General features: G+C 49.6%; 2 protein-coding genes across 6 annotated transcripts in view; one reads left to right on the top strand and one right to left on the bottom strand.

Moving 5' to 3' along the window:
- The first annotated feature begins 2,742 nt into the window (after positions 1 to 2,742).
- Positions 2,743 to 11,351, top strand: tspan12 (tetraspanin 12). 5 transcript variants are annotated; one of them, XM_070554882.1, is made up of 7 exons: positions 2,743 to 3,239; positions 3,422 to 3,504; positions 4,042 to 4,177; positions 6,710 to 6,775; positions 7,550 to 7,657; positions 8,354 to 8,497; positions 8,644 to 11,351. In XM_070554882.1, the coding sequence occupies exons 1-7, from the start codon at positions 3,174 to 3,176 to the stop codon at positions 8,944 to 8,946; spliced, it is 906 nt and encodes a 301-aa protein (XP_070410983.1). In that variant the 5' UTR covers positions 2,743 to 3,173; the 3' UTR covers positions 8,947 to 11,351. The 5 variants fall into 5 exon arrangements, with proteins under 5 accessions (XP_070410983.1, XP_070411007.1, XP_070410916.1 ...); XM_070554906.1 differs by lacking the exon at positions 6,710 to 6,775; XM_070554815.1 differs by having other exon boundaries at positions 7,550 to 8,497.
- A 3,576-nt stretch (positions 11,352 to 14,927) lies between these two features.
- LOC139071725 (A-type voltage-gated potassium channel KCND2-like) overlaps positions 14,928 to 24,276 on the bottom strand; it is a 39,175-nt gene continuing 29,826 nt past the window's right edge. Inside the window, exons 3-5 of the mRNA XM_070554699.1 lie at positions 23,649 to 23,744; positions 23,328 to 23,566; positions 14,928 to 19,537 (exon numbers count right to left, since the gene is read on the bottom strand). Coding sequence (XP_070410800.1) covers positions 19,369 to 19,537; positions 23,328 to 23,566; positions 23,649 to 23,744 — 504 coding nt within the window. The 3' untranslated portion in view covers positions 14,928 to 19,368. The remainder of the gene's footprint in view (positions 19,538 to 23,327; positions 23,567 to 23,648; positions 23,745 to 24,276) is intronic.

Here is a 24,276-nt window from a genome sequence, read left to right as displayed (position 1 = left end):
TCTTCCCTTTTATGGAATTGTCTGGGCTTGACGGAACCTGTGACACGGTCAAAATGGCGGTGGTGGCCACCTCCCATTTGGCCTCAAAAACGTGTTATTGGAGCCTATGGACATGAATTGTCCAGTATATTTATGTCGATGGTATGGACCCTTCTCCAATAGGGTATGGACCCTTCTTGTCATGGTCTGGGGTGAGTCCTCCTCTCAGTCTAGCCTTCTCTGAGCTTCTCCTGCAGATGGGCGTGTCAGGGAGTGGAACAGCTGCAGCCCATCTGCTCATCAGCTGGCCAGGGACATATAAGCTGCTGGGAGACATCTTCACCTCGCTGGATGATTAGCTCAACTTGGATATCTACGTCTCCAAGCCTCTTCTGAGTATCTGTATCCGAGATCTCCTAAGTCTAGTCTCAAACCTGAATTTCCTAGTTGTATGTTTGATCTGAGCTTGCTTGATTTTACAACCTACCTTCTCTCCAGATATCCACCACCACCTTCATCACGTACCTGCAACCCATCCGGACCCGTTCCTCTGTCTCCCAGCCAGTCTCTGGTCGTCCACTTCTCCCTGACCACCCACCTGACCGGATCCGTCCTCCTTCCCGTGCTCAGCTCCTCCAGTCTGCCAGCAACCTGGAGCCCCAGTCTCCTGTTAACCGTCAAGTGTGTGTCTCTGATCCCTAACTCCTCCCGGACCACCCAAGACCAAGCTACTCCCCGTTCTCAAGCCCCCCCCCCCCGGACCACAATCGTAAGTCTCGACTCTCACCCAGTAGCCTGGTCATCTACTTTCACTAACTCTCCCTCCCTGTCCCTAGATATCTTCCGGAGTCCCAGCTGGATTTTCCTGCTGTGCCTTTTGTTAACCTTTTTATAATAAACCTTTTTTCTTCATATCCGGTCTCAGTGTATGATTCGGCATGTCATGGGTCAGACACCTTCCCCCCAACATGACACCTCTCCAATGGAGAATGGACCCTTCTGCAATAGAGTATGGACCATGTGTCATGGTCTGGGGAATACGTCTGACCCAAGACATGCAGAATCACAGCAACTCATGGATTGATGGTAAAACATAATATTTATTAACGGGAACTGAAGGAGCACTGGTAAGTCCAGTGGGGATCGAGAAACGGGAGCGCAGCGTCTGAGGAGGGGAGAGCAGATACAGGTGAGTCCAGGGAGGTAAGTCTTAACTTGGTGGGTGCAGAGAAAAGACTTACTGGGAGATGAGAAAGCACCAGGATGAGGGAGGGCACGTTGAGAGCCGGGGAGTATCCAAGAGAGGGGTCCAGGAGAGGTAGCGTGAGGAGGGCAGATGAGTGGGTCAGTAAGGAGGAATGGAGAACGGCTGAGAGCTGCTTCCAGAAATCCTATGAAGCACGGGTGAGTAATCCTGAGGAGTCGCAGAATCAGAGACGTTCCAAAAACCTGGAGACGGGTAATCACAAAATCCAAAGTTCACAATAATCCAAGAAACTCGAGAGCACAAAAAACCAAGTATCAGTAGGAGGCTAGAAACTACCAAGCTGTAGTAATCATCTGGTGTCGAGGTGTGTTCTCCTTCCTCCTTATGTGGCCGGGCCCGCTGATTGCCAACGAGATGCAGCTGGGAACCTCCCTCTCCTGCAACACACAGCTCAGAGGTGGAAAATTGAGAGGAGTACTCACCCCGACTCATGACACCATGTTGTCAGTCTGGATCTGGAAGTCCCACAGGAGCTTGGCTCTCTTGTTCTCAACCACCCTAGGGTGTTACCCACTTTGATCTTGGGGCTTCCAGTCCATACTCTGCACTGATGTTTCTTTACACGATGCCAGCCCATGGACGCTTCCCTTGCCAGCATCTTACACCCTGCAGTTATGTGGTGGATTGTCTCAGGGGCTTCGTTACATAGCCTTCAGCGTGGGTCTAGTCTGATGTGACAGATCTTGGCCTCTGTTGCTCTGGTGTTCAGGGCCTGTTCCTTTGCAGCCACGATGAGGGCCTCTGTGCTGCCCTTCAGACCAGCTCTTCATAGTCATTGGTAGGATAACCTGATGGCAGCTGCTTCAATCTGTCAGTGGTACATCCCATGTAGGGTTTGTCCTCCGCAATAGCAGCATCTCCTCCTCTGTTCAGCATTGTCTGAGACAGTCACTGAGCACGTCATCTGTTGAGGCCTGATACGAGGATTGCTGTAAAGACTCTGACACTAGTCAGTGACTCGATGCGACCTGCTGGGTTCCTTATATAAGAACCTTTTTGCTGATTGGCTTAATGACCTGACCTGTATTGTTTACTGTGTGCAGGTCCTCGAGACGACTCTGGTCGTGACTTGGCGCTTTATAAATAAACTTGAATTCAATCCTTCATGTACTTGTGGATCTTGGATGTTTCATCCTGGACAGCGGCTCTCACACTCACTAGTCCTCGGCCTTCTTCCTTATGGCTGGTGCACAGTCTCAGGGTGCTGGATTTGGGATGGAACCCTCCATGCATGGTTAGTAAGTTTATTTCTCCTCACGTGAACATGAATATGCTGAATTCATTTTTGAACGCATTAGTGAACATCCCTCGTTTTAAAGGAGACAGAACTCTGGACCAGCGGAAGTTCTGGTTCTGGTTTCAGATTCTACATGAATGCAGTGTCCGAATTAAAATGGCTGTGGAAGCAGTGTGTGTGTGTGTGTGTGTGTGTGTGTGTGTGTGTGTGTGTGTGTGCGCGCGCGCGCGCGGCTTCCTCCCTGCAGCTCCATCCTCTTCCTCGGGGCTGCGCGCGGCCTGTTGACGGTCTGCGCAGCGGTTGGAGGCGGACACATTCCTCTGTCCTCCCCCAGGACCAGCTGACGGGGACGGGGGAGAAGGGAACACGTTAGGACGGGACGGGTGGACCTCCCGGAACCTACAGCGCAGGAAAAGTTCTGATGCCTTCAGAGGAAACCGAAACCAGACAGAATCTATAAAGTATTTAGTTCTGGTTCTGGTGACTGGGTCTGAGGTGAAGAAGGAACCACCTGTTTCCCAAAGCCGAGCTGCTGTCACGCGGACTCGGACCGGACCGCGCGCGCAGGACGGGATGTTGTTTTTACGCACAGGAGGCTCCCGTCCTCTCCGCGGCGTCTCCGGGTTGCTCTGAGCATGTCACCATGCTGTTTCAGACCCAGATGAGCCGCCGCGTGGAACTCTGATTCGGATGGCTCGGCAGGACGCGGTGAGGTGTCTGCGCTGTCTGCTGTACGCGCTCAACCTGCTGTTCTGGGTGAGAAGAACCCGAACCCCACACTCAGCATGTCGTACAGGTTAATCCGGACAGAGCAGCCGGAAACCAGCAGGAAGTGGTCACAATGTCTGATCTGGTGTCCAGAAACTGATCCGGGCTTTTTTATCTCTCTCTTTCTCTCTCTCTGTGTGTGTGTGTGTGTGCGCGCGCGCGCGTGCCAGCTGATGTCAGTGTGTGTTCTGGCAGTAGTGGCGTGGATCCGGGACACCCTGAACGTCGTCCTGACCCTGACAGCCCACACCAGGTGAGTCTGTGGTCCAAAACAATGTTGAGGATTTACAGGAAGGAGAGACTGTTGCTATGGAGACAGGAACCGAGCAAGCACGTGACTGCCCCCCTCACCTCCACCTCCACCTTGGCTGAACAGCTTTTTACCCTCAGAACCTGCGCCGTTGTTGGTGCCATATGGTTCTGGTCCATCCTGACTTGACATCATCAGCTCCATCCTTGAGATGCTCCCTCCACCATAAAACCTCGTGTAGTCCTTCCTAACACTCGGACTGAACCCAGCAAAGTGTCTGACCTCTCGGCTGCAACAGTTCCTGCTTCGTAAACCACACCTGTCCTAGAGACGAGCTCAGGTGTTTCTGGGTCACGCCCCTCCTGAATGGTCTGCATCACCGGTGGTTGTTGTGCCTAACCCTGCTGTTCAGGAACATTTCTACACACAAGTAGATGTAAACACCACACGTGTGAAACGGTTCCTGCACAGATCTGTGCTGATGAGCGCCCTGACCGACTTTCATCGTGTTGCCTGACTCTGAGGTGTTTGTCGCGGCAGGTTGGAGGAAGCTGCCATCATCTCGTATTCTCCAGCTGTTCATCCTGTCATCGTCTCTGCCTGCTGCCTCCTCTTCATTGTGGCTTTGGTCGGGTTCTGCGGTGCGCTGAAGTGTGACCTGCTGCTGCTGTCCTGGGTAAAAGCTCCATCAACACAAACACCTGGACTCGACGATTAACACAGGAAAGTAACTACACCCCAACAGCTCATTTTGATGGAGAATGGTGGAAATGAAACATGAATTGTTATTAAATCTACATCCTGAGACGAGGAGGAACTTAAATGCAGTTCAGTTCTGAATCTTTGTGATGTGCAGCAAACTGATCATGAACACACACGTTACAACTCCCACTTCACCACAGCAACACTAAACAAGACACGCCTAGCCTGTTGGTGGCGGTCGGAGGGACCGGTGGCGCCTCGCCTGTCAGTGCACCCCAGGGCAGCTGTGGCTACATCGTAGCTCGTCCCCACTAGCGTGTGAATGTGTGTGTGAATGGATGGATAACTGGTTGTGTTGTGATGCGCCTTGGGGGGTTGTCGGACCCTAAGAAGGTGCTACACAAATATAGGCCATAACCCTTTAAACCATTTTGCTAGGATTAGAAAATCCTGACAGATCTACGTCACCCTGTCACTAACATTCATGGATTCACCCATCTGGACTCGTGACGGGGAAGGCTGTTGATGGTTTAGCGTCCAGGAAACAGCAGAGAACGTCTCAGCTAGTAGAAGCTAACTGTTAGCATTAGCCACGCCACCACACAGCAGAACTCCTCCAGGCGTGTGTTATTGGTGGAGATAAAACATCAACGCTGCAGAGCAGACAGTCTGTGGTAGAGTCCTGTTGCTGCTAGCCAATGAGAGGAGAGATGTCCACATATCAGGAAGTACGACTCTAGATCCTGCCGTCTGACGCTCAGCTCTGGCTTGCTCCTAGTTCCTGATCAGGAGCACCAGAGCTTTTTTCCCCACAGGGATCGACACACAAGGCCTTTGTCTCTAGACCGCTGCAGATGTTGAAGAAATGAGTGAATGGCTCTTTAAATACATGTTTGTGATGTAACCCTACAAATGTGTACCCCGCTCCCCCAGCGTGGTCCAGAACCACAACTCTAGACGTTTCTGGGTACGCTTCAGAGTAATGCATCACTAGATGTGCTTTGGAACACCTGGATAGGGTTAGGAAACCGTGATGATTGAAGTTCCTTGTTTTTACCTGAAGATGAACTCAAACTTGCTGCTGTTTCCATCAGAACTGTTTAGCTTCTGGATAAACCCAAAATAAACAAAACGTTCTGATTAGGGCTGAACGACTTTGGGAAAAGACTGAATTGTGATTTCAGTTCGATTCACGATGTTCTTAAAACGCAGCGCCTTTCCTATGTGTCTGTTCACACCGCCCCCTAGTGTACTAACTGCGTAGTGCGGTGAGTCAGAAGGGTTCACCTGGTGTCATCACGATGAATCCCGCTCAGATGCTGGAGAAGCAGCCTCTCTCTCTCTCTCTCTCTGTTACTCGCCCATGCTGAGATGAGCATAACATTCACAGCAGACACAGGGGCGGAGCCAGAGTATTTGTCGGAGGGGGCACAAGGGGTGCAAACAATGACCCTGGGGGGGGGGGGGGGGGCACCCACCTCTGAGTCCTTACCTGTTGCTTCAGACGACAGCGCTCTCAGTCCTGGTCTTGCGGCTTCATTTAACCTATTATTCATTTGACCGTTTATTATTCAGCGAGGGTAAATCCTTGCTGTGTTGTGAGGTGAGGCAGCACAACGATTGCTGAGGAAAAACGTGGAAAACGAATTGAATTCACAGACTTCCTGCTTGGAGGCGTAACAAAGTCCTGTCGGCTCGCTCGGATCGCAGCTGTAAGGAGACCAAACATCAGCTTAGGAAGTATCGCGGTTTTGGCGTGAGAGTGTATTCTCTACATTTCCTTTCTGGTGAATGACTTCTTCTATGGGATGACCGTTTAGATTGTTTACTAGAAAAATCAGCAAGTGAAACACTCCCCTCTCATCTGGATGACCACATCTGCTCACGCCACAAACAAGATGGCTGCAAATCCGTCCGTCACACAGAACTGTCCTCGGAGCTCCAGTCCTAGGTCTTTCGTACGGGTCCAAAGCGTTTATGATGCCGACTGTGTCCATAAACTGGTCCCTGGCTTCCCTATTTAACGTATTCCTGTACATCCTGCATCCGTTTGGGATTTTAACATGTTGTTTATTACAAATCTGCTTCTTACTCTTTGTTTGTACGGGTTGTTTACACTCGTGAGGCCGTCAGCATGTGCTACCCAGAATGCAACGTGTGATCCCGAGCTGTGTGTGTGTGTGTTATACACAAGGGTGGCCAGTGCCCCATCCCCAGACCCCCTCTGGGTCCTCCCCTGCAGAGACGGTCGCTCACATCGGCAGTAGAAGCAGAGCTGTGCACCTCAGTCAGCTCCAGTAGCACGCCCCCCTCTCCTCCCACGCGCTCTCTGCTGCACGTAAGACCGGGGAAACCCCGGATGTCCGGTCAGTCCGGAACGCTACAAAACCCGCAGCTTTACTATCACGTGATGGCGTTTTGTGAAATCGAAACTTCGGCCCAAAAACGACCGTTCTGCCTTATTTCTGATGCTTGGAGACTAAAGGTTCCCTCGTCTGTGTTTCAGTACTTCGTCAGTCTGCTGCTCGTCTTCTGCGTGGAGCTGGCTGGTGCTGTTTGGACCTATGATGAGGTGGGACAACCACGGAGATGCACTCCCGGTGGGGATGGGGAATAACAACAATGTAAACAACAAATAAATCATGTAAACATCCTGATTCAGACACAAGAAGAGCCAGAACAACAAACTAAATGTAGTGTTTCAGTTAATTTCCTAAACTTCTGCCTCGATGTTTCTGAAGATCCTGAGTCTTCTCTTGGTGCAGGGCCTCAGCTTTTATGGAGATGTTTCCTCCCGAGGCACCGACCCGACCCGACTCTAAGAATAACCAGAAATGTCAGACATGTCCGGCTCGCTGCTGCTGCTCTCAGATCAGCTCCTCTTTCAGCCTCACAGACACTCGTCTCAGCAGACGACCTGAGAGCACACGGCCCGGGTTCTGCTGGGAAAACCCGAGTTCTGAGCCCTAAACATGGTTCAGTAGGAGTTCACGTTAAAAAGATAAACTATTTCATTCAACGGGTTATGAAGATGGTGTAACTGTTAAGAATGAAGACACATGCTAGCACGAATGTTTGTGAGTTGGTAAACAGCGTACTGTCGCTTTAAGCAGGCTAGAACCAGGATCAGTGAGTTCCTACAGGTCAGGCGTGCTGCTGAAGAAGCTCGTGTCTGCAGAGACGTGTGGGTGCTGGACGCCCTCATCAGTCCTGAGCACCACGCTGTCTTTGTTCCAGGGGTCGTTTACACGGGCAGAGTGAGAACAACAGACCTTAGACCCCGCTGGGGTCAACAAATATGCTAAATAATGTGTGTGTGTGTGTGTGTGTGTGTGTGTGTGTCCAGCCTTCAGTGCAGCGAGCTGACATGATTAGTCTAAAGTCTCGGATGCCAAACTATGGTCTGCAGCATCATCAGTGGCTGACACACACCTGGAACAGCTTCCAGACAGAGGTAACACACACACACACACACACACACACACACACACACACACACACACACACACACACACACACACACACACACATGCGCACACACACACACGCACACACGCACATGCGCACACGCACACACACACACACACACACACACACACACACGCACACACACACACGCACACACGCACATGCGCACACGCACACACACACACACACACACACACACACACACACACACACACACACACACACGCACATGCGCACACGCACACACACACACACACACGCACACACACACACACACACACACACACACACACACACACACACACACACACACACGCACGCACGCACACGCACGCACACGCACACACACGCACATGCGCACACGCACATGCGCACACGCACACGCACGCACACACACGCACACACGCACACACACACGCACACACACACACACACACACACGCACACACACACACACACACACACACACACACGCACACACACGCACATGCGCACACGCACGCACACACACACACGCACACGCACACACACGCACTCACACGCACACACGCACACACACACACACACACACGCACGCACGCGCACACACACACACACACACACACACACACACACGCACGCACGCACACGCACACGCGCACACGCACACACACACACACACACACACTGTGTGTGTTTACAGTTTAAGTGCTGTGGGGTGATGTACTTCACCGACTGGCTGGAGATGACGGAGATGGAATGGCCTCCTGACTCCTGCTGCTCCACCCATTACCCGGGCTGTGCTCGCCATGCGCACCACCATGACCTTAGTGACCTCCACCAAGAGGTGAGACTCCTGGACAGAAGTCCTCTCTCACTTGGACTGAAGTCTGGAAAATCCGTTTGTGTTCAAATCTTCGATTAGAAATGAAAATAAAGCTCCAGATGTTTGGCTCTGGGAACCTCATGAATGTGGTGATTTGTGTGTTTCAGGGCTGTGGTCCGAAGATCTACCGGTTCATTCGTGGCACAAAACACCTGCAGGTTCTGCGTTTTCTGGGCGTGTCCATCGGCGTAGCTCAGATTCTCGCCATGGTGCTTACGCTCACACTGCTCTGGGCACTTCATTACGGACAAAAGTGTACAGAGCTGAACTCACCAATGACGGTTCTGCTGGGTGAACCCACGACCAACGGTGGTTCTGCTGCATCAGGCCTTGTATGTACAGTCCAAGCCAGTGTTTCTGAGCCTAAAGGCCACAAAGTGGAGATGGACCGGCTCAATGCTGCAGCATAATCGCATCAGAGGATAAGAAAAAAGTTCTGTCTGATGTTGGACTCACTGGGTCTACAATCAGTGACTGTGCAATAGCTCAGAGAGGCAGGGTGGGCGAGACTGTTTAAAGAAGTTTCAAATGAAGCCTAAAATGGACAGGAAGCCAGTGCAGCTGAGGTAGAACAGGAGTGATGTGTTCACTCCTCCCTGTAGCAGTTAAAAGTCAAGCAGCAGCATTTTGCACGTGCTGAAGTCGAGACCGGGAGGACCGGCTCATACCAAAATACAAAGAGTTACAGTAATCCAGACGAGTTGTAATAAAAGCATGGATTACAGTTTAATAATCCTCGCTAGTCAAAATGTGCCTTACCTTTGCTAGCTGTCTCAGATGGAAGAAGCTGGATTTAAAACCAGAGTTGGTCACTGTTGGCTTTCTGTGCAGAGCCAGGGGGCCTGAAGCCTGGTTCATGCTTCTCCGTCAGCTCCGCAAGGGACAGACATGCACGGATTGATGGAAGCTTTTTGCTCTCATACTTCTCCGTCTCCTGGAGAGTGTTGCAAAGCAATTCCCCGGCAGGACAACAGAGGGCATAGCGCTGTTCTGTGGTATCCTGTCATGTATCGGTCCAAGATGGTGTGTTTATATTGTGTTTTTTGTGTATATAAGAGACTTTTAACACGGACATATTTGTCTCTCATTCTCCCACCCCTTCATGCGCTCCCCACCTCTAAACCCACGTTTCCTGTCATTTCCGTCCACAAATAAAACGCTTGCTGCGCATCTTTTCACTCCTCCAGTCACGGGAGAACTAAACGTTCATATTTTTAGAGATTTTTCACGAGGCATTCTTCAAGCTTCTCCGTGTCTGCCGCTAGTTATCCTCGGCTCTCTTTGCAATGGCGGCGCTGTAAACAACAGCGGCGTCCTGACCAATCACAAGCTTGCATAATCCGTCTCGTTCGACGGATGTTTAAAAAAGTGGGCTCGACTCCGTACGTACTTGCGTGCCTGCCGGTGCCCTACGCAAGGACGGATAATGGCGTTGCGTGTCTCCGCACTGACGCAGACGGAGAAGCATAAATCAGGCCTGAGTCCACAGGAGTGGGCCTGCTGGAGGTACCGGTACCAAAGACAAAGATCTCTGTCTTTTTCTCATTCAAATTTAAAAAGTTAAAAGCCATTTTACCTCATCCAAACAAACCGCTAGTGATTTTATACTGCAGCCATCCTTTTGTTTTAGCGGGAGATGCATCTGTGTAATGTCTGCATAGCAATGGAAGACACTTTTGTGCTTCTTAAAAATGGATCCTAGAGGCAGCAGATACAGACTAAAAAGTAGAGGACCAAGTATTGAGCCCTGAGGAACCCCACGTGACAATGGAGCAGAGGAGGAGTGGAAACTGTTTAAGCTGACTCAGAAACCTCTCTGTGCCAGATCTGAACCACTCCAGGGCAGTGCCACGAATCCCAACACATCGCTCCAAGCATTAAAATATTATGGTGCACTGTGTCGAAAGCAGCAGTCACGTCTAAGAGAACTAAAATCACAGAATCTCCCGAGTCTGTGGCACGGAGGATGTCGTTAAAAACTCTCAACAGAGCAGATTTCGTGCTGTGAAGAGACTTAAAACCTGCCAGAAAAATCTCCAAAGCATCGCTATCATCTAAAAAAGATTTTAACTGGCTGTAAACAACTTTCTCAAGGATTTTAGATCAAAATGGAAGCTTGGAAATGGGCCTAAAATTAGAGAGCAGTGGGATCCAAACCAGGGGCTGCACTATTGCATGTTTACGAGTTCTAGGAACCACACCGGAAGTTAGACTGCTGTTAATAATAGACAGAACAGATGGGCCTAGAACTGAAAAAAGCTCTTTAAAAAATCCAGGTGGATTAGTATCGGCAGGGGAACCTGAGGCCTTCAGATGACCAACAGTCTCACAGAGAGAAGATAAAGCCACAGGCTCAAACTGGTTGAGAGCAGAGAGGGCCGATGATGCAGCCCTGGGGAACACCAAAGACGCTTCTTTGGGTTTCAAGAACCTTCAGTGACAGCTGATCCAATCAAACCCCAAAGATGACTGAATGCTGGTCTCATTTCTGGAGAGTGAGGAGAGAGGACGAGCTAGTCAGGACCTTTCTCAGGAGGTATGAAGAGAAAGGGTTGTTAAAGGTCCTATCTCATGCAAAATCCACTTTTTGGAGCTTGTGACCATCAGAGATGATCATTTCCTCCTGAAAAAGTGGTTTTGGCCCCACATGCACGTCCCTGTTTCGGCTGCTTCTTTTCTCCTGCTCCGCACCGTTTTGCTAAGCTGTTGCATTCAGCAGGACGCGTTGCTGCTGGGGTGGACCACAGAGGGGTTCTGTTCTGTCTCAGAAAACTCAGAATGGGTCAGTGTTTATTAAATACTCCTTGTTGTGTTATTCTGTGTTTCTTTTCTAGTTCCACTGGTTTTCTGTTCTTATCGAACACATGAGTAGCTAAGTTTTTATCGTATTTGTTAACAGTTTCGGTGCTTTGTCAGAGCTTTGGTGTCACTTCCATATCTGCTCATCCGTGGGCAGTAGAGACTACTGCCAGCACCTCCCTCGTCCATCACCACGTCCCATGAATGATCCAGTGTGTAAACGTCATTCATGGTCCAGGGAAGAGTCACAGCCAACTGGACCTTTGAAGCAGTAATGTCTTACAGTTGTTGGATTGACCAGCTTGTCTCTGGAACAACAGTTCAGACACCAAAACTTCTGGCATTGGACCGCCTTCGTCTCACTCACATGGATGAGAGCAGCTTGGAGGTTGTAACGTCAAAGTCTGTAATGACTTGTTAGTTACATCTTAAGTAATAAACCATCAAAGGTGAGATTCCATAGAAAATATGGAATCTCACCTTTGATGTATCTTTGAATATAACTTTAACCAGAAGATCGGAGCTTTTTATTGCAGGGATTAGGTAACGCTTCGTATTAACCCAGAGTCAAGAGAGAGAGAGACAAGTTTTAAAGCTTAAGAAGATTTATTTCTAAACAATTAAAACAAGGCTAACTAACTCTAAACTCTGTGATGAGTGGATCTAGGTGTGAATGAGGCAGGATGGTGGTGGAATGTTGTTATCAGAACTCTCGTTTCCGGAGAAGCGTTAGTTCTGTGTGGGAGCGAATGGTTTGCTCTAAACTACAGTCGGAGTTTCAAAACCACATTCAGATGCTATCTTGTCGTCTACATACTCTTGACGGAGACCTCCGTTGTAGATCCAGAGTGCCAGGTCCTCGGACCCCCCTTTGGTACCGGAGCCGGTGAAACAGCGTCCGGTACGACAGACCAGTCTTGGATTGCCTCCAGGTAAGCGACAGGTGTTTGACAGCGTCGGCGGGACCCTGAAGTGAGTTCAGCTTTTACTCTGAGGAAGCGTTGCGTTCAGGTGTAGCTTGCAACAGGTTTTATTATCCAGGTGGTCGTCTGGTTCTTTGTGGTTAAAAAGTTACGAGTGGCCGGCTCGAAACTCTAGAACGTTGAACTGAGTCAAGGGTGACGTGGGAATTAGTTTTATAATCCAGATGTTTTGATTTATGGTCGAATCAGAATTTAACACCAAAATAAACACCGCACAGACCACGCCCCGCGTCAGAAAGGAAAGCTCTGATTGGAGAGACAAAAGGAATGTGTCATGTGATTTTAACATGACTTGTGATAGGAGTGTCTAGTGCTTCTGTACCAAGTTAATCCTTATGCAAAACTGCTGATTACAGTATTATAATTCAAGTAATTAACATTGTCATTTCACAGATATGAACATTAGGCTTCACATGATTATTTGACTGAGACGTTATTTAACTATTATTTAACAGAGTTCTTCTGTTTCTAAAAGAGTTCTTCTCTTGAGCTGTAGGGGAGGCAAATAGCTCGTTAAAACAGTTTAGATGCAGAGCCATCAAAGGCCTTGAGCAATATCTCAAGGAGATCAGGTTGTTGAGCGAGACTGTGTCTCCCCAGCTTGAGCAGAGCAGGTATGACCTTTAGGTCCGGGTCGCGGGGGCAGCATCCCAACCAGGGAGCTTCAGACCGACCTCTACCCGGCCACCTCCACCAGCTCCTCCGGTAGGACCCCAGGGCACTCCTGGGCCAGTTCAGAGATGTACTTTCTCCAACGTGTCCTGGGTCGACCCGGGGGCCTCCTGCCGGCAGGACATGCCTGAAACACCTCCCTGAGGAGGCGTCCAGACCAGATGCCCTAACCACCTCAACTGACTCCTCTCGATATGGAGGAGCAGCGGCTCTACTCTGAGTCCCTCCTGAATGTCGGCGCTCCTCACCCTATCTCTAAGGGAGAGCCCACCACCCCGTGGTGAAAACTCATTTTGGCCGCTTGTATCCGCCATCTTGTTCTACGGTCATCACCCAAAGCTCGTGACCGTAGGTGAGGACTGGGCGGTAGACCGACTGGTGAATCGAGAGCCTGGCTTTCCGGCTCACACGGTCAGAGCTGTTCTGATATTTAGGAACATGTTCACACACAAGTGCAAACTGGTAAATACCACACACTCCATAAAGTCGCTCCTACGCGTGAAACACACACAGATCTGCTCATGAGAGCGGTTGATGAACGAGGGCCTCGGTCCAAAGTTTCCACGTTTTTCTGTCTAAATGATAAAGTTTGCTGGAGAAGTGAGTTCGGCAGTTTTCAGACCCGTTTTGTGTGTAATCAGATTTAAAGATGAGTATTAAATTATTCCTACACTGTTCCAGAAAGAAACATCTCCATGTGCTGAGACTGTGAAGTTCTGGAGATCTGCAGAAACAAGAACATCTCAGGTGGAGAAAGCATCTTCAGGGTTTCTGGAGGAAGAAGCTGAAGCCCCACAGAGGACAGAAGATCCGCTCAGGCTGCGGCTGTTGGAGAAAGGCCAGGATGTTGTGTCAGCGGTCGCTTTAGTCCCGCACACTCACAACCACCGAGTATCGTAGAACCAGACCCTCGTGTAGCGACCGTGCTTAGACACGGGTCTGTGCGTAAATCAGGCGTAGGAACTAACGTACACACTGTGTGGTGCTCATCATGTTGTTCCTGTGGGTGGAAATGTTCCTAAACACCAGAAAACTTCAGACCGTGTGTAGGAACATCTAGTGGTAGAACGGGGACCTCTCCTCGTCCCGACCGCGGTTTTGCACTTCAGCAGAAAGTGTCTCCATCTCACAAGTTTTCTTTCTGTAGAACCCTGGGAATCCCCTCACCCGCTGAGGAAGTAGCGTGACCAAATATGGTTAAATGAGGGCGTGTCTGTAAATGCCTGAGAATGTACACGAGCACCTGGCTAGCACAGGTGGGATTAATCACCAGACGAGTGCGGGAGAACGTGCGTACGAGAGGCCACCGCACGTTTCATAAATCAGGAGTACACGAGTACGGTAATTGTTACAGTAAGTATACAAAAATATGTACACTGTCAAGTACACAGGTGGCAGGATCGGCCAATCACACGTTAGCAAGTATCAGCAGAGCCAATAGTTGAGCTTGTGGGCGGAGGAAAGGGCAAACAATGTGAGAGACAAAGAGTAGCTTTAGAAAATGTGTGTGTGTGTGTTGATGGGGGGGGGGGTGTATCTACAAACATTTGATGAAACAGGACCAGGATGCGTAACCCCTGCTTCAGCTCTTTAAAGGAAACACAAAACATCCAGAACATGTTCAGGTCAAAGGTCACACTCCCGACTCATCTGCTGGGGAATTCAGCAAACTGACACACGTTACCCCCACGGGTCAGGCCAGGCTCGCACCGCGTTGTGTTGCTCTTCTCATCAGTACCGCACAAGGTCCAGAGTTCCCCGGCGAGGAGGAGGAGCCTGTTACTGGGGGAGGGTTCTCTAAACGAGGCCCTGTTCTCATCCCAGTATCCGTCTAGTCTGTTAGCGACAGACTTCATCTCATAGATAACGAACCATTAAGTCACTTCCTGTTTCAGCTGAGGACGCACCTCAGATATGAAACATAAACCAAACGTGAGTCTCTGCAGGTAAGTCAGGAAGCATGATGGCTGTCGCTGGACCTGGTGCATCCGCCACTGGGCACGCTGGTTCTGGATTCATCCAAAAACCACCTCCCAGGTTTCAGGTTCAGAACAGCACCTTCTTACATGTTTTGTCCTGAGGACTGTTGTTAACGGAGAGCTTTTGGGGATGGCAGGTTGTGTCAGACAAGCATCTAACGTCTTCTATTTATCGATGAAAACAAATCCGTATGAGATTCACACCTCTAGCGTAGGAAGGCAGCGGCGTGCCGTTATACTGAACCTCTGCGCTGATCACAGCGTCCCATGAGTGGTCCAGAGTGTAGACTTGTCCCTGTTCATGGTCCTGGGTCCACGCTTCCTTATCTCAACCGCTTCTTTTATCCACTTTTTAAACTTTAGTTGTTCTGTGTTCATGATCCGTGTGTTATCTCAGCAGGAAGCCGTTGCCATGGGAACCCCTTGTCAGCTACTCTCAGTGAGTTTTTCATGGAGGACCTAGAGCAAAAAGCCACAACCGCTGCCCCCCGGGCTGTATGACCGAGTTACGGAAACAATACGTAGATGCAGTGCTTAATTTGTAAATCAAACGTTACCGGAACGCAAACAGCGACGCGAGACCCGGGTTCACTGAGACCAACACTGACACCGGTGTTGTGCCAAAAAATGATCAGCCACGGCGGGATCGAGCACGGTTAGGGTGATAGCATTTCTAGACGAAATTCCCCGGGATTTCGCCTTAAAACTCAGCATGTCTAGCAATATGGACATTCAGACAGCAGAGATAACCTCTTCCGGTACTTAAACAGATGTTTATCGCGGATATTAGTTTTTCCAGTTGGGAAGTTGTTTTAAGTGTTGCTATTTGTCTTAAACGTTCACAATGAGGATATATTAATCCTTTTTGTAATATTTGCGATTGAAAGATGGATTGTGGTAAGAACTGGCTTTCTTTATGTTACAGCCTTGATACTAAAAAATAAATAAACAATGTAAAATGGCGCCCTGTATTGAATGTAAACGTTGTATAAATGGAAATGAACAATTCTCCAGCGATTTGATTTATCCCCTTCCTTTCTTTAGTCCACTTGACACGGAGCCAGGGTTAACTAGTTTGGGGCACATTTATACTTGGAAAATGGTATTTAAACTGATCAAGCTTTGGCTTTAATGACACTGTGTAGGTTACTATCTATAGATTGTATATACATATAGTACATAGTATAAACATTACGTTGCTCTATTTAAAAGTAACAAAAGCACTTCAGCACATAAAATTAAGATTGTCACTTGCCAAATAGAGACTACACCCTCCTGTTTACCTATAAGAAATACCTCAAAATATCTTTAAATTCTTTATTGATGATTTAATTGTAGACAACTAAAATGGCATTTTACTTGCCAAAAAGTGATTGAATCACTCAGTTTTTCATGGAGGCTAAAATTGACCAAATAAGGGTTTTATGCATTATCTGTTGATGTTATTGTACTCATACTGTCTACTGTATCATCATAAACACCCCAAAAATGGCAAAAAATGATCATTTCCCTTGCCAAAAATTGATTACAGTGTCCTGGTCACATGTAAAGGGTTAAATTTACCTAGATATTACTTTATTTATTATCTCTTGATGTTATTAGTCCCATCACAGGATGCTGGGTCTCTTCCACAATCATAAACACCTCAAAAATGGCAAAAAACGATCATTTCCCTTTCCTGTCAGCATATCGACTCAGGGTAAAAACAAGGTCTAGAGTGTGCCCCCTGGTGTGTGGGGGGCCAGAAACATGCTGGGTAAAGCTGAAGGAGTCCATAAGGCTGGAGAAGGCCATGGCAAAGTGATCAGAGGGATCATCAACGTGGATGTTAAAGTCACCAACAATCACCAGTCTGGACAGCTTCACAGTGGAGGATAGAAAGTCACTAAACTCCTGAAGGAAAGAACTGTTTGGACCAGGTGGACAATAGACCACAGCACATTAGAACGGGTCCTTACGCCCGACTTTAATCAGCTGCAGTTCAAAGGAAGCAAAGTGACCAGAGGTTGTAGAGCTACATGGAAGATGGTCTCTGAAAACAACAGCTAGGCCTCCACCACGACCAGAACCCCGGGGCTGGCTAAGAACAGAATAACCACTCGGGCAGAGTTCAATCAGAGCAGAATAATCAGATGTTTGCTGCCAAACTTCAGTCAGAAACAGAAAATCCAGGTTTTTAGAGAGAATTAGATCATTGAGCAGGAAGGACTTATTGTTAACAGAGCGGGTGTTTAATAGAGCCATGCTGAGTGAGGTGGAGGAATCAGAAACTTCAGAAACAGCTGGAGTTAGTGGACGTAAATTAGCAGGGTTAGATCGACGGTGTTTATAAAAACCACTTATGGAGGGAACAGGAGGAGAAACCACTGAGGAATGAGGATAAACCGACCTTAAAAAACTTGGACGGATGAACCGCGCTGCAGCGCGGCCTGGCGGGAATGCGGAAGTGACGCTCAAGTCACCAAACAAAGGACAAGAAGCTAGAAGATGCTAACTGGATGCACACTCGCTCAGTTCCATGTGGTTCTTGTTAGATGTGTTATAAAGAGAATATAGTTTGTCCATCAGTATTTTAAAATGATTGGCTGTCCCGATCTCCTTCACCACGACATTTACAGCAAGTTCAAGTCTATGGGCTGAGCAGCACCACACAGTAATATGTGGGAAAATGGCCCTGAGCCTGCTGTCAACACCACTTCTCCGTCCCAACAGAACAGACGCGCCGTCACAAGTCCAATGAGTTTTAGATAAAAACTACAGGGTCAAATGCGAGCGCTCCAGTGCAGACAATAAAGCACGCATGAATATGTTACGTGGTTTCACCAGGTATGATCAAAGGGTTTTCTTTTCATTTCTACTGAAATGTGATTTTGTGTGTTTGCACATGCAGCCTTAGAAGGCAGTACTCTACCCAAATCACGTCCTTTAACTCCTGACGATCACTTTCAGTTCAGGTCCGTGCGCTGGCCTGTTGCGTTTAGCCTCTTTATACGAGTGCAAAAGATCCGACTAGCTGTTGCTGTTTGTTCAGGCTGAGCGCTGACATAGCCCGTCCTAAAATGTCATCTTTAGCTGTTTCAGGTATTTTATTTGCTGCTAAGTGACTTCTGGTTCGCGCGTGTTCAAATACTTGTTTACGAAGCGCTCGTTGTTGCTTTGTCATCTCGGAGGCAGATGAAGTTATTAAACAGGACACCCGTTCCTTAGCCAGTCTCATCTGGTCCGAAACTCCCAACTGCCTTGCATGTAGAGCAACCCAAACCAGATTTTTCCATTAAAAGAAAAGGATAGTAGGTCTGAGCAGCTGTCCATATTCCACTGCTTGGCGGTTCTGAGCCCGGCTCTTGTGTGTTAAATTTAATCTCCTCCTCCTCCTCCATAAAGCCGGGCGGACACTGTGCGACTTTTTCACTCGTAGCACTCAGCTTCAGCTCAAACTACGACTTCCTCGCAGGGCAGATCTCACGAGTCGTGCGCTCACACTGTACGACCCAGTTCTCGGATGCGACCTGACTGCTCACACTGTACGTCTGGTAGCAACACGTCGGCCCTAAAAATGTGCTAAAAATAGCAGTTTTTACTCAACACGCCAGACTGTTTTGTCTTGTTTTGCCTGTTGTCCTTCGGGAGTGCTGCAGGAGGACACACAGGGATTTATGGGGGTTGGATGAGGAAAACGAAATAAAGAAAGTAAATCTGATGGAATCTGATGCGTTGCTGGAGGTTGCACTCCCAGGGGTTTTTGACCCTAATGGCCATCCGTTGGTAAGGTCTTACTCCATCACAAAAGTAACACTTGCTGGCGATCACCGAGGCGTCTACTGCCCCCATCGCCAGGGAAACTGCACACTGCCATGTTAATGACCTGAACTCAGCGACGGTTTACTTTGAGAAGTTCCTTGAGACGACTGGATGCGAGTTAGTGCTGCACAAACAACCTGAAGTGACCGGATGCACCATGAAGCTCCTGGAGAAGAAGAACACAACGATCCAGCAGCACGTCTTCAGGATTCAGAACATTTTACTTCACATCATGCAGCATGCCTGTGACGAGGAGAAAAGACTACATGCTTCACAAAGATGAAAGAGGATCAGTGCGGCCGGCTTCACCCGTGACTCTGAACCCGGGGCTGACTGGTGAGCTGGACCACGGTCTAAACTCAGAGATCGGGCTGATCACCGACTCCAGAACCACAGCGGAGCTACATGAAAGCGTCGTTTGCCAAAATGCTACCTTCCCTTTTTCAGTCACCATCAGAGTCCAGACGGGCCTCGGACAGGTTCCAGTTTTTAAAGCAACCTTTACATCAGAAACAGGCTCCGCCCTCGCCGCTAGAGCCACACTATTCCTGGCCCACTGTCCTCCATTCCTTAGGGGGCACCCCACAGGGAAAGAGGACTAGAGAGCAGATACCCGGACCACATTGGCCCGTGAGTAGTCATTGGAAGACGTTGACCTGTCACCCTCAGGCGTGGTTCCAGGTGGCGTAGGCATGCTGATGATGGTGGAGGTGAGGTCACAGTTCAGAGGGAGCGTCTCCTCAAACCTGGTGTTGAGACTGGAACGACTGGAGCAGAGGAAACACACAGAGACGACGAGTTAATGCGTCCTGATCAGGCCACATCCTGGACTTAAGTTTCTGAAACACCTGAGTCCTCCTGATTAAAGTCCCGGGTCTGCTGGAGACCGTCAGTGGGCATGCTGGGAAAGTGCTGGAGACCGTCAGTGGGCATGCTGGGAAAGTGCTGGAGACCGTCAGTGGGCATGCTGGGAAAGTGTTACTGCTGGAGACCGTCAGTGGGCATGCTGGGAAAGTGCTACTGCTGGAGACCGTCAGTGGGCATGCTGGGAAAGTGCTGGAGACCGTCAGTGGGCATGCTGGGAAAGTGTTACTGCTGGAGACCGTCAGTGGGCATGCTGGGAAAGTGCTGGAGACCGTCAGTGGGCATGCTGGGAAAGTGTTACTGCTGGAGACCGTCAGTGGGCATGCTGGGAAAGTGCTGGAGACCGTCAGTGGGCATGCTGGGAAAGTGCTGGAGACCGTCAGTGGGCATGCTGGGAAAGTGTTGGAGACACGAGATGAAGCAGTAATGCATCCTTGTGCTGCAGCTCCATGACTGGATATTAAAGCAGGAGCAGAACTTCTCGTCCAGTCCAGGTTAGGGTTAGAGAAGAAGACCAATAGGGCCATAACATGATCAGAACCACGAACACATATCTATGTTTGTTCAATAAAATGATGTTCATTTACTTTCCATATATTGTTTTTGTCGGTTTCAGAGCGTAGCTCTTGCCGTACACATCCCTGGATTTATGACGTTTCATCAGATTTCAGCTTCTATTGTTGCTAGGCAGACTCTGATCTGATCAGGGCCTGAACAGAGAGTCAAACGGCACATTCACATCTGCCCCGTCCCGCTAGGTTAACAGTGTTCACATCTGGGCAATCTGTGGTCACCTGACCATTTCACCTGCTCTCTGGCGGTCAGCTGCGTGCTCGGCTGACCCAGCACACCCACTACTGACTGACTGGCTGGCTGAAATAAATAAATAAATAAATAAATAACTAAATAAAAGTTTGCGCCTGCCTATAGAGAGTGGCTCTGATTGGTGGGTAGAATCAGCCAGCGGGGACCTCCCACTTGTTAGACTCATTATCAGTCTGGCTGCAGTGGAGAAAACATCTGCTGCCTGGAACCACCGCTCCAGCCGCGGCAGCGCCAGGAACACTGGCGTGAAGGAAGGAAGGAAGGTAGGAGGGAAGGAAGGAAGGAAGGAAGGAAGGAAGGAGGGAAGGAAGGAAGGTGGGAGGGAAGGAAGGTGGGAGGGAAGGAAGGAAGGAAGGAGGGTAGGAGGGAAGGAAGGAAGGAAGGAAGGAAGGAAGGAAGGTGGGAGGGAAGGAAGGAAGGAAGGAGGGTAGGAGGGAAGGAAGGAAGGAAGGAGGGAAGGAAGGAAGGTGGGAGGGAAGGAAGGAAGGAAGGAGGGTAGGAGGGAAGGAAGGAAGGAAGGTAGGAGGGAAGGAAGGAAGGAAGGAAGGAAGGAAGGTAGGAGGGAAGAAAGGAAGGTAGGAGGGAAGGAAGGAGGGAAGGAAGGAAGGAAGGTAGGAGGGAAGGAAGGAAGGAAGGAGGGAAGGAAGGAAGGAAGGTAGGAGGGAAGGAAGGAAGGAAGGAAGGTAGGAGGGAAGGAAGGAGGGAAGGAAGGAAGGAAGGTAGGAGGGAAGGAAGGAAGGAAGGAAGGAAGGAAGGAAGGAGGGTGGGAGGGAAGGAAGGAAGGAAGGAAGGAGGGTAGGAGGGAAGGAAGGAAGGAAGGTAGGAGGGAAGGAAGGAAGGTAGGAGGGAAGGAAGGAAGGTAGGAGGGAAGGAAGGAAGGTAGGAGGGAAGGAAGGAAGGAAGGAAGGAAGGAAGGAGGGAGGGAAGGAAGGAAGGTAGGAGGGAAGGAAGGAAGGAAGGAAGGTAGGAGGGAAGGAAGGAAGGAAGGAAGGAGGGAGGGAAGGAAGGAAGGTAGGAGGGAAGGAAGGAAGGAAGGAAGGAGGGAAGGAAGGAAGGAAGGAGGGTAGGAGGGAAGGAAGGAAGGAAGGAAGGAGGGAAGGAAGGAAGGTAGGAGGGAAGGAAGGAAGGAAGGTAGGAGGGAAGGAAGGAAGGAAGGTAGGAGGGAAGGTGGGAGGGAAGGAAGGAAGGTAGGAGGGAAGGAAGGAAGGTGGGAGGGAAGGTAGGAGGGAAGGAAGGAAGGAAGGTAGGAGGGAAGGAAGGAAGGAAGGAAGGAAGGAATGAGGGAAGGAAGGAAGGAAGGTAGGAGGGAAGGAAGGAAGGAAGGTAGGAGGGAAGGAAGGAAGGTAGGAGGGAAGGAAGGAGGGAAGGAAGGAAGGAAGGTAGGAGGGAAGGAAGGAAGGAAGGAAGGAAGGCAGGAGGGAAGGAAGGTAGGACGGAAGGAAGGAAGGAAGGAAGGTAGGAGGGAAGGAAGGAAGGTAGGAGGGAAGGAAGGAGGGAAGGAAGGAAGGAAGGTAGGAGGGAAGGAAGGAAGGAAGGTAGGAGGGAAGGAAGGAGGGTGGGAGGGAAGGAAGGAAGGAGGGTAGGAGGGAAGGAAGGAAGGAAGGTAGGAGGGAAGGAAGGAAGGAGGGAAGGAAGGAAGGAAGGAAGGTAGGAGGGAAGGAAGGAAGGAGGGAAGGAAGGAAGGAAGGTAGGAGGGAAGGAAGGAAGGAAGGAGGGAAGGAAGGAAGGAAGGTAGGAGGGAAGGAAGGAAGGAAGGAAGGAAGGAAGGAAGGAAGGAAGGAAGGAAGGAGGGAAGGAAGGAAGGTAGGAGGGAAGGAAGGAAGGAAGGAAGGAAGGAATGAGGGAAGGAAGGTAGGAAGGAAGGAAGGAAGGAAGGGAAAGAAGGAAGGAAGGAAGGAAGGAAGGAAGGAAGGTAGGAGGGAAGGAAGGAAGGAAGGAAGGAAGGAAGGAGGGAAGGAAGGAAGGAAAGGAAGGAAGGAAGGGAAAGAAGGAAGGAAGGAGGGAAGGAAGGAAGGAAGGAAGGAAGGAATGAGGGAAGGAAGGTAGGAGGGAAGGAAGGAAGGAAGGAAGGAAAGGATCTTTTCTACAGCACCTCTCAAGATAAAAATCACGAGGCGCTTCACAAAAACAAAAAATTAAAATATGTAAACGAATTCTAATTTTTTTAAAATATGTTTAAAATTATAAAAAAAATAGAAATTGTGATTAAATGTATGGAAAGCGAGGGAGAAACTTAATATGAAAGAGGGAAATCAGTGGAAATGTAAGAGGAGCTTCTCAGTGAGGGACGAAGCTGTGTGCTTCATGTCAGAGTCTCCCAGAGCAACATGGCCGCCTTTGTTTACGTCAGGAGGACAGCACCCAGTTCTCCGTGTGAGTAGTTGGGCCGGCCATCTTGGCTCGTGCCACCCACAGGAAGGATCAAGGAGAGAGAGAGAGAGAGCAGAGAGTGTCTTGTTGACGGTGACTTAGCAACATGGCTGAAGGCATTCTGTCAGCCAATCAGAAGCGAGGTAATAATGACGAGTAATCCAGCTGTTTGAAACCCACCTCTGCATCTCAGGAGCATCGTAGTTTTTTAATGACCTGTTGTTGTTTAGCACCTTCTTGGGTTTCTACAACCTCCCAAGGCACATTGATTCACATTAGAGAACACTACTGAGTAGCCTCACCTTCAAAGGAACCATTATGTTCACTTTAGGACCTCCTCAACATTCAAGTGGTCTCCAACCCTGCTCCTCTGGGGCCCCATTTAGCATGTCTTAGAGGTGTCCCTGCTCCAACACACCTGGTTTAAACTAGCAGGTGTGTTGGAGCAGCTCTCCAGGACCAGGAGCAGGTGTGGAAAGCCCTCAGCGAGACGCTCACCTGTTGGTGACTGGTCTCTCCCTGATCTGGATGGTGCTCAGCTCCTGGAAGCTGCCCTGCAGGCCCACAGCCATGTTGGACTTTGGGAAAGTGAAGGTCTTCCTCTTTCTGTGACCACAGCAGGAAAAGCTGTGAGGCGAGGAAGAGGAAGAGAGGGAGGAAGAGCGAGACATCTGCTTGATTGGAGTGATCTCCGTGCAGCTGGACTCGTAGATCTTCTCATCAACAACGTGGTGGTTCTGAGGAACAGAGAGGTGGAGGACAAAGGTGAGGATGGGGCTTCAGGTCTTCTCTCTGAGGAGGACGTGAGGATGTGCCCACCGTGGTTTTTTCCAGGCACTTCAGCAGGTGATGGTGCTGCAGCTCCAAACGTGGGTCGACCTTACACACCAGGGCTTGGCCTGCTTCTTTTGATGCCTTCAGGACAAACAGAGTAGACATGACAGAGTGCTGGTGGTTCATCCCAGCCTGAAACACCCAGAACCAGGACCAGAACCAAGACTCGGTGCTCCGCTGAACCCAGCTCCTCCCCTGCAGCACCAGATCTGGGACTGGTTTCTGAGCTACACTTTGGAACCAGGAACCGAACGAGTCCTGGCTGGACAGTCGTGTTGCTAACAGCGATGGAAGCCCTCAGCTTCCCTTTGACCGGGTCAGACCAGGACCCCTCGATCACCAGGAAGTCCCGAGGGGGTGGGGCCTGAAAGGTGTCGGACGGCGGCGGTAGAAGAGGCGTGCATACCCTTCGGAACCACCTGTAGACGGTTCAGGGAGGTTCTGCTCCGAGAAGCTAGCAATGGGAACTGCAGTTCTTACGGCTCGGCTCACTGAAAGGAACCGCTCCGTCGGCTCCTCACATTTTGTTTTTGAATTGATTTTTCAGCAGAAATGATGTAAAATGTGTGGAATTATTGACCAATCACCAAACTTACGTTAAACCAACTTTTAT

This window comes from Nothobranchius furzeri, chromosome 1 (genome assembly GCF_043380555.1).
Source record: "Nothobranchius furzeri strain GRZ-AD chromosome 1, NfurGRZ-RIMD1, whole genome shotgun sequence".
Taxonomy (NCBI): domain Eukaryota; kingdom Metazoa; phylum Chordata; class Actinopteri; order Cyprinodontiformes; family Nothobranchiidae; genus Nothobranchius; species Nothobranchius furzeri.
Note: the sequence above shows the minus strand (reverse complement) of the source record. Positions and strands in the feature narration are given on the sequence as shown.

What these genes read in the sequence shown, in the direction of transcription:
- tspan12 (XM_070554815.1), top strand. Translation starts at nt 3,174, where the DNA reads ATGGCTCGGCAGGACGCGGTGAGGTGTCTGCGCTGTCTGCTGTACGCG. An exon ending in ACCCTGACAGCCCACACCAG is followed by an intron (nt 3,505 to 4,041) that starts GTGAGTCTGTGG and finishes TTGTCGCGGCAG; the next exon opens with GTTGGAGGAAGCTGCCATCA. An exon ending in CTGTTTGGACCTATGATGAG is followed by an intron (nt 6,776 to 7,549) that starts GTGGGACAACCA and finishes GTGTGTGTCCAG; the next exon opens with CCTTCAGTGCAGCGAGCTGA.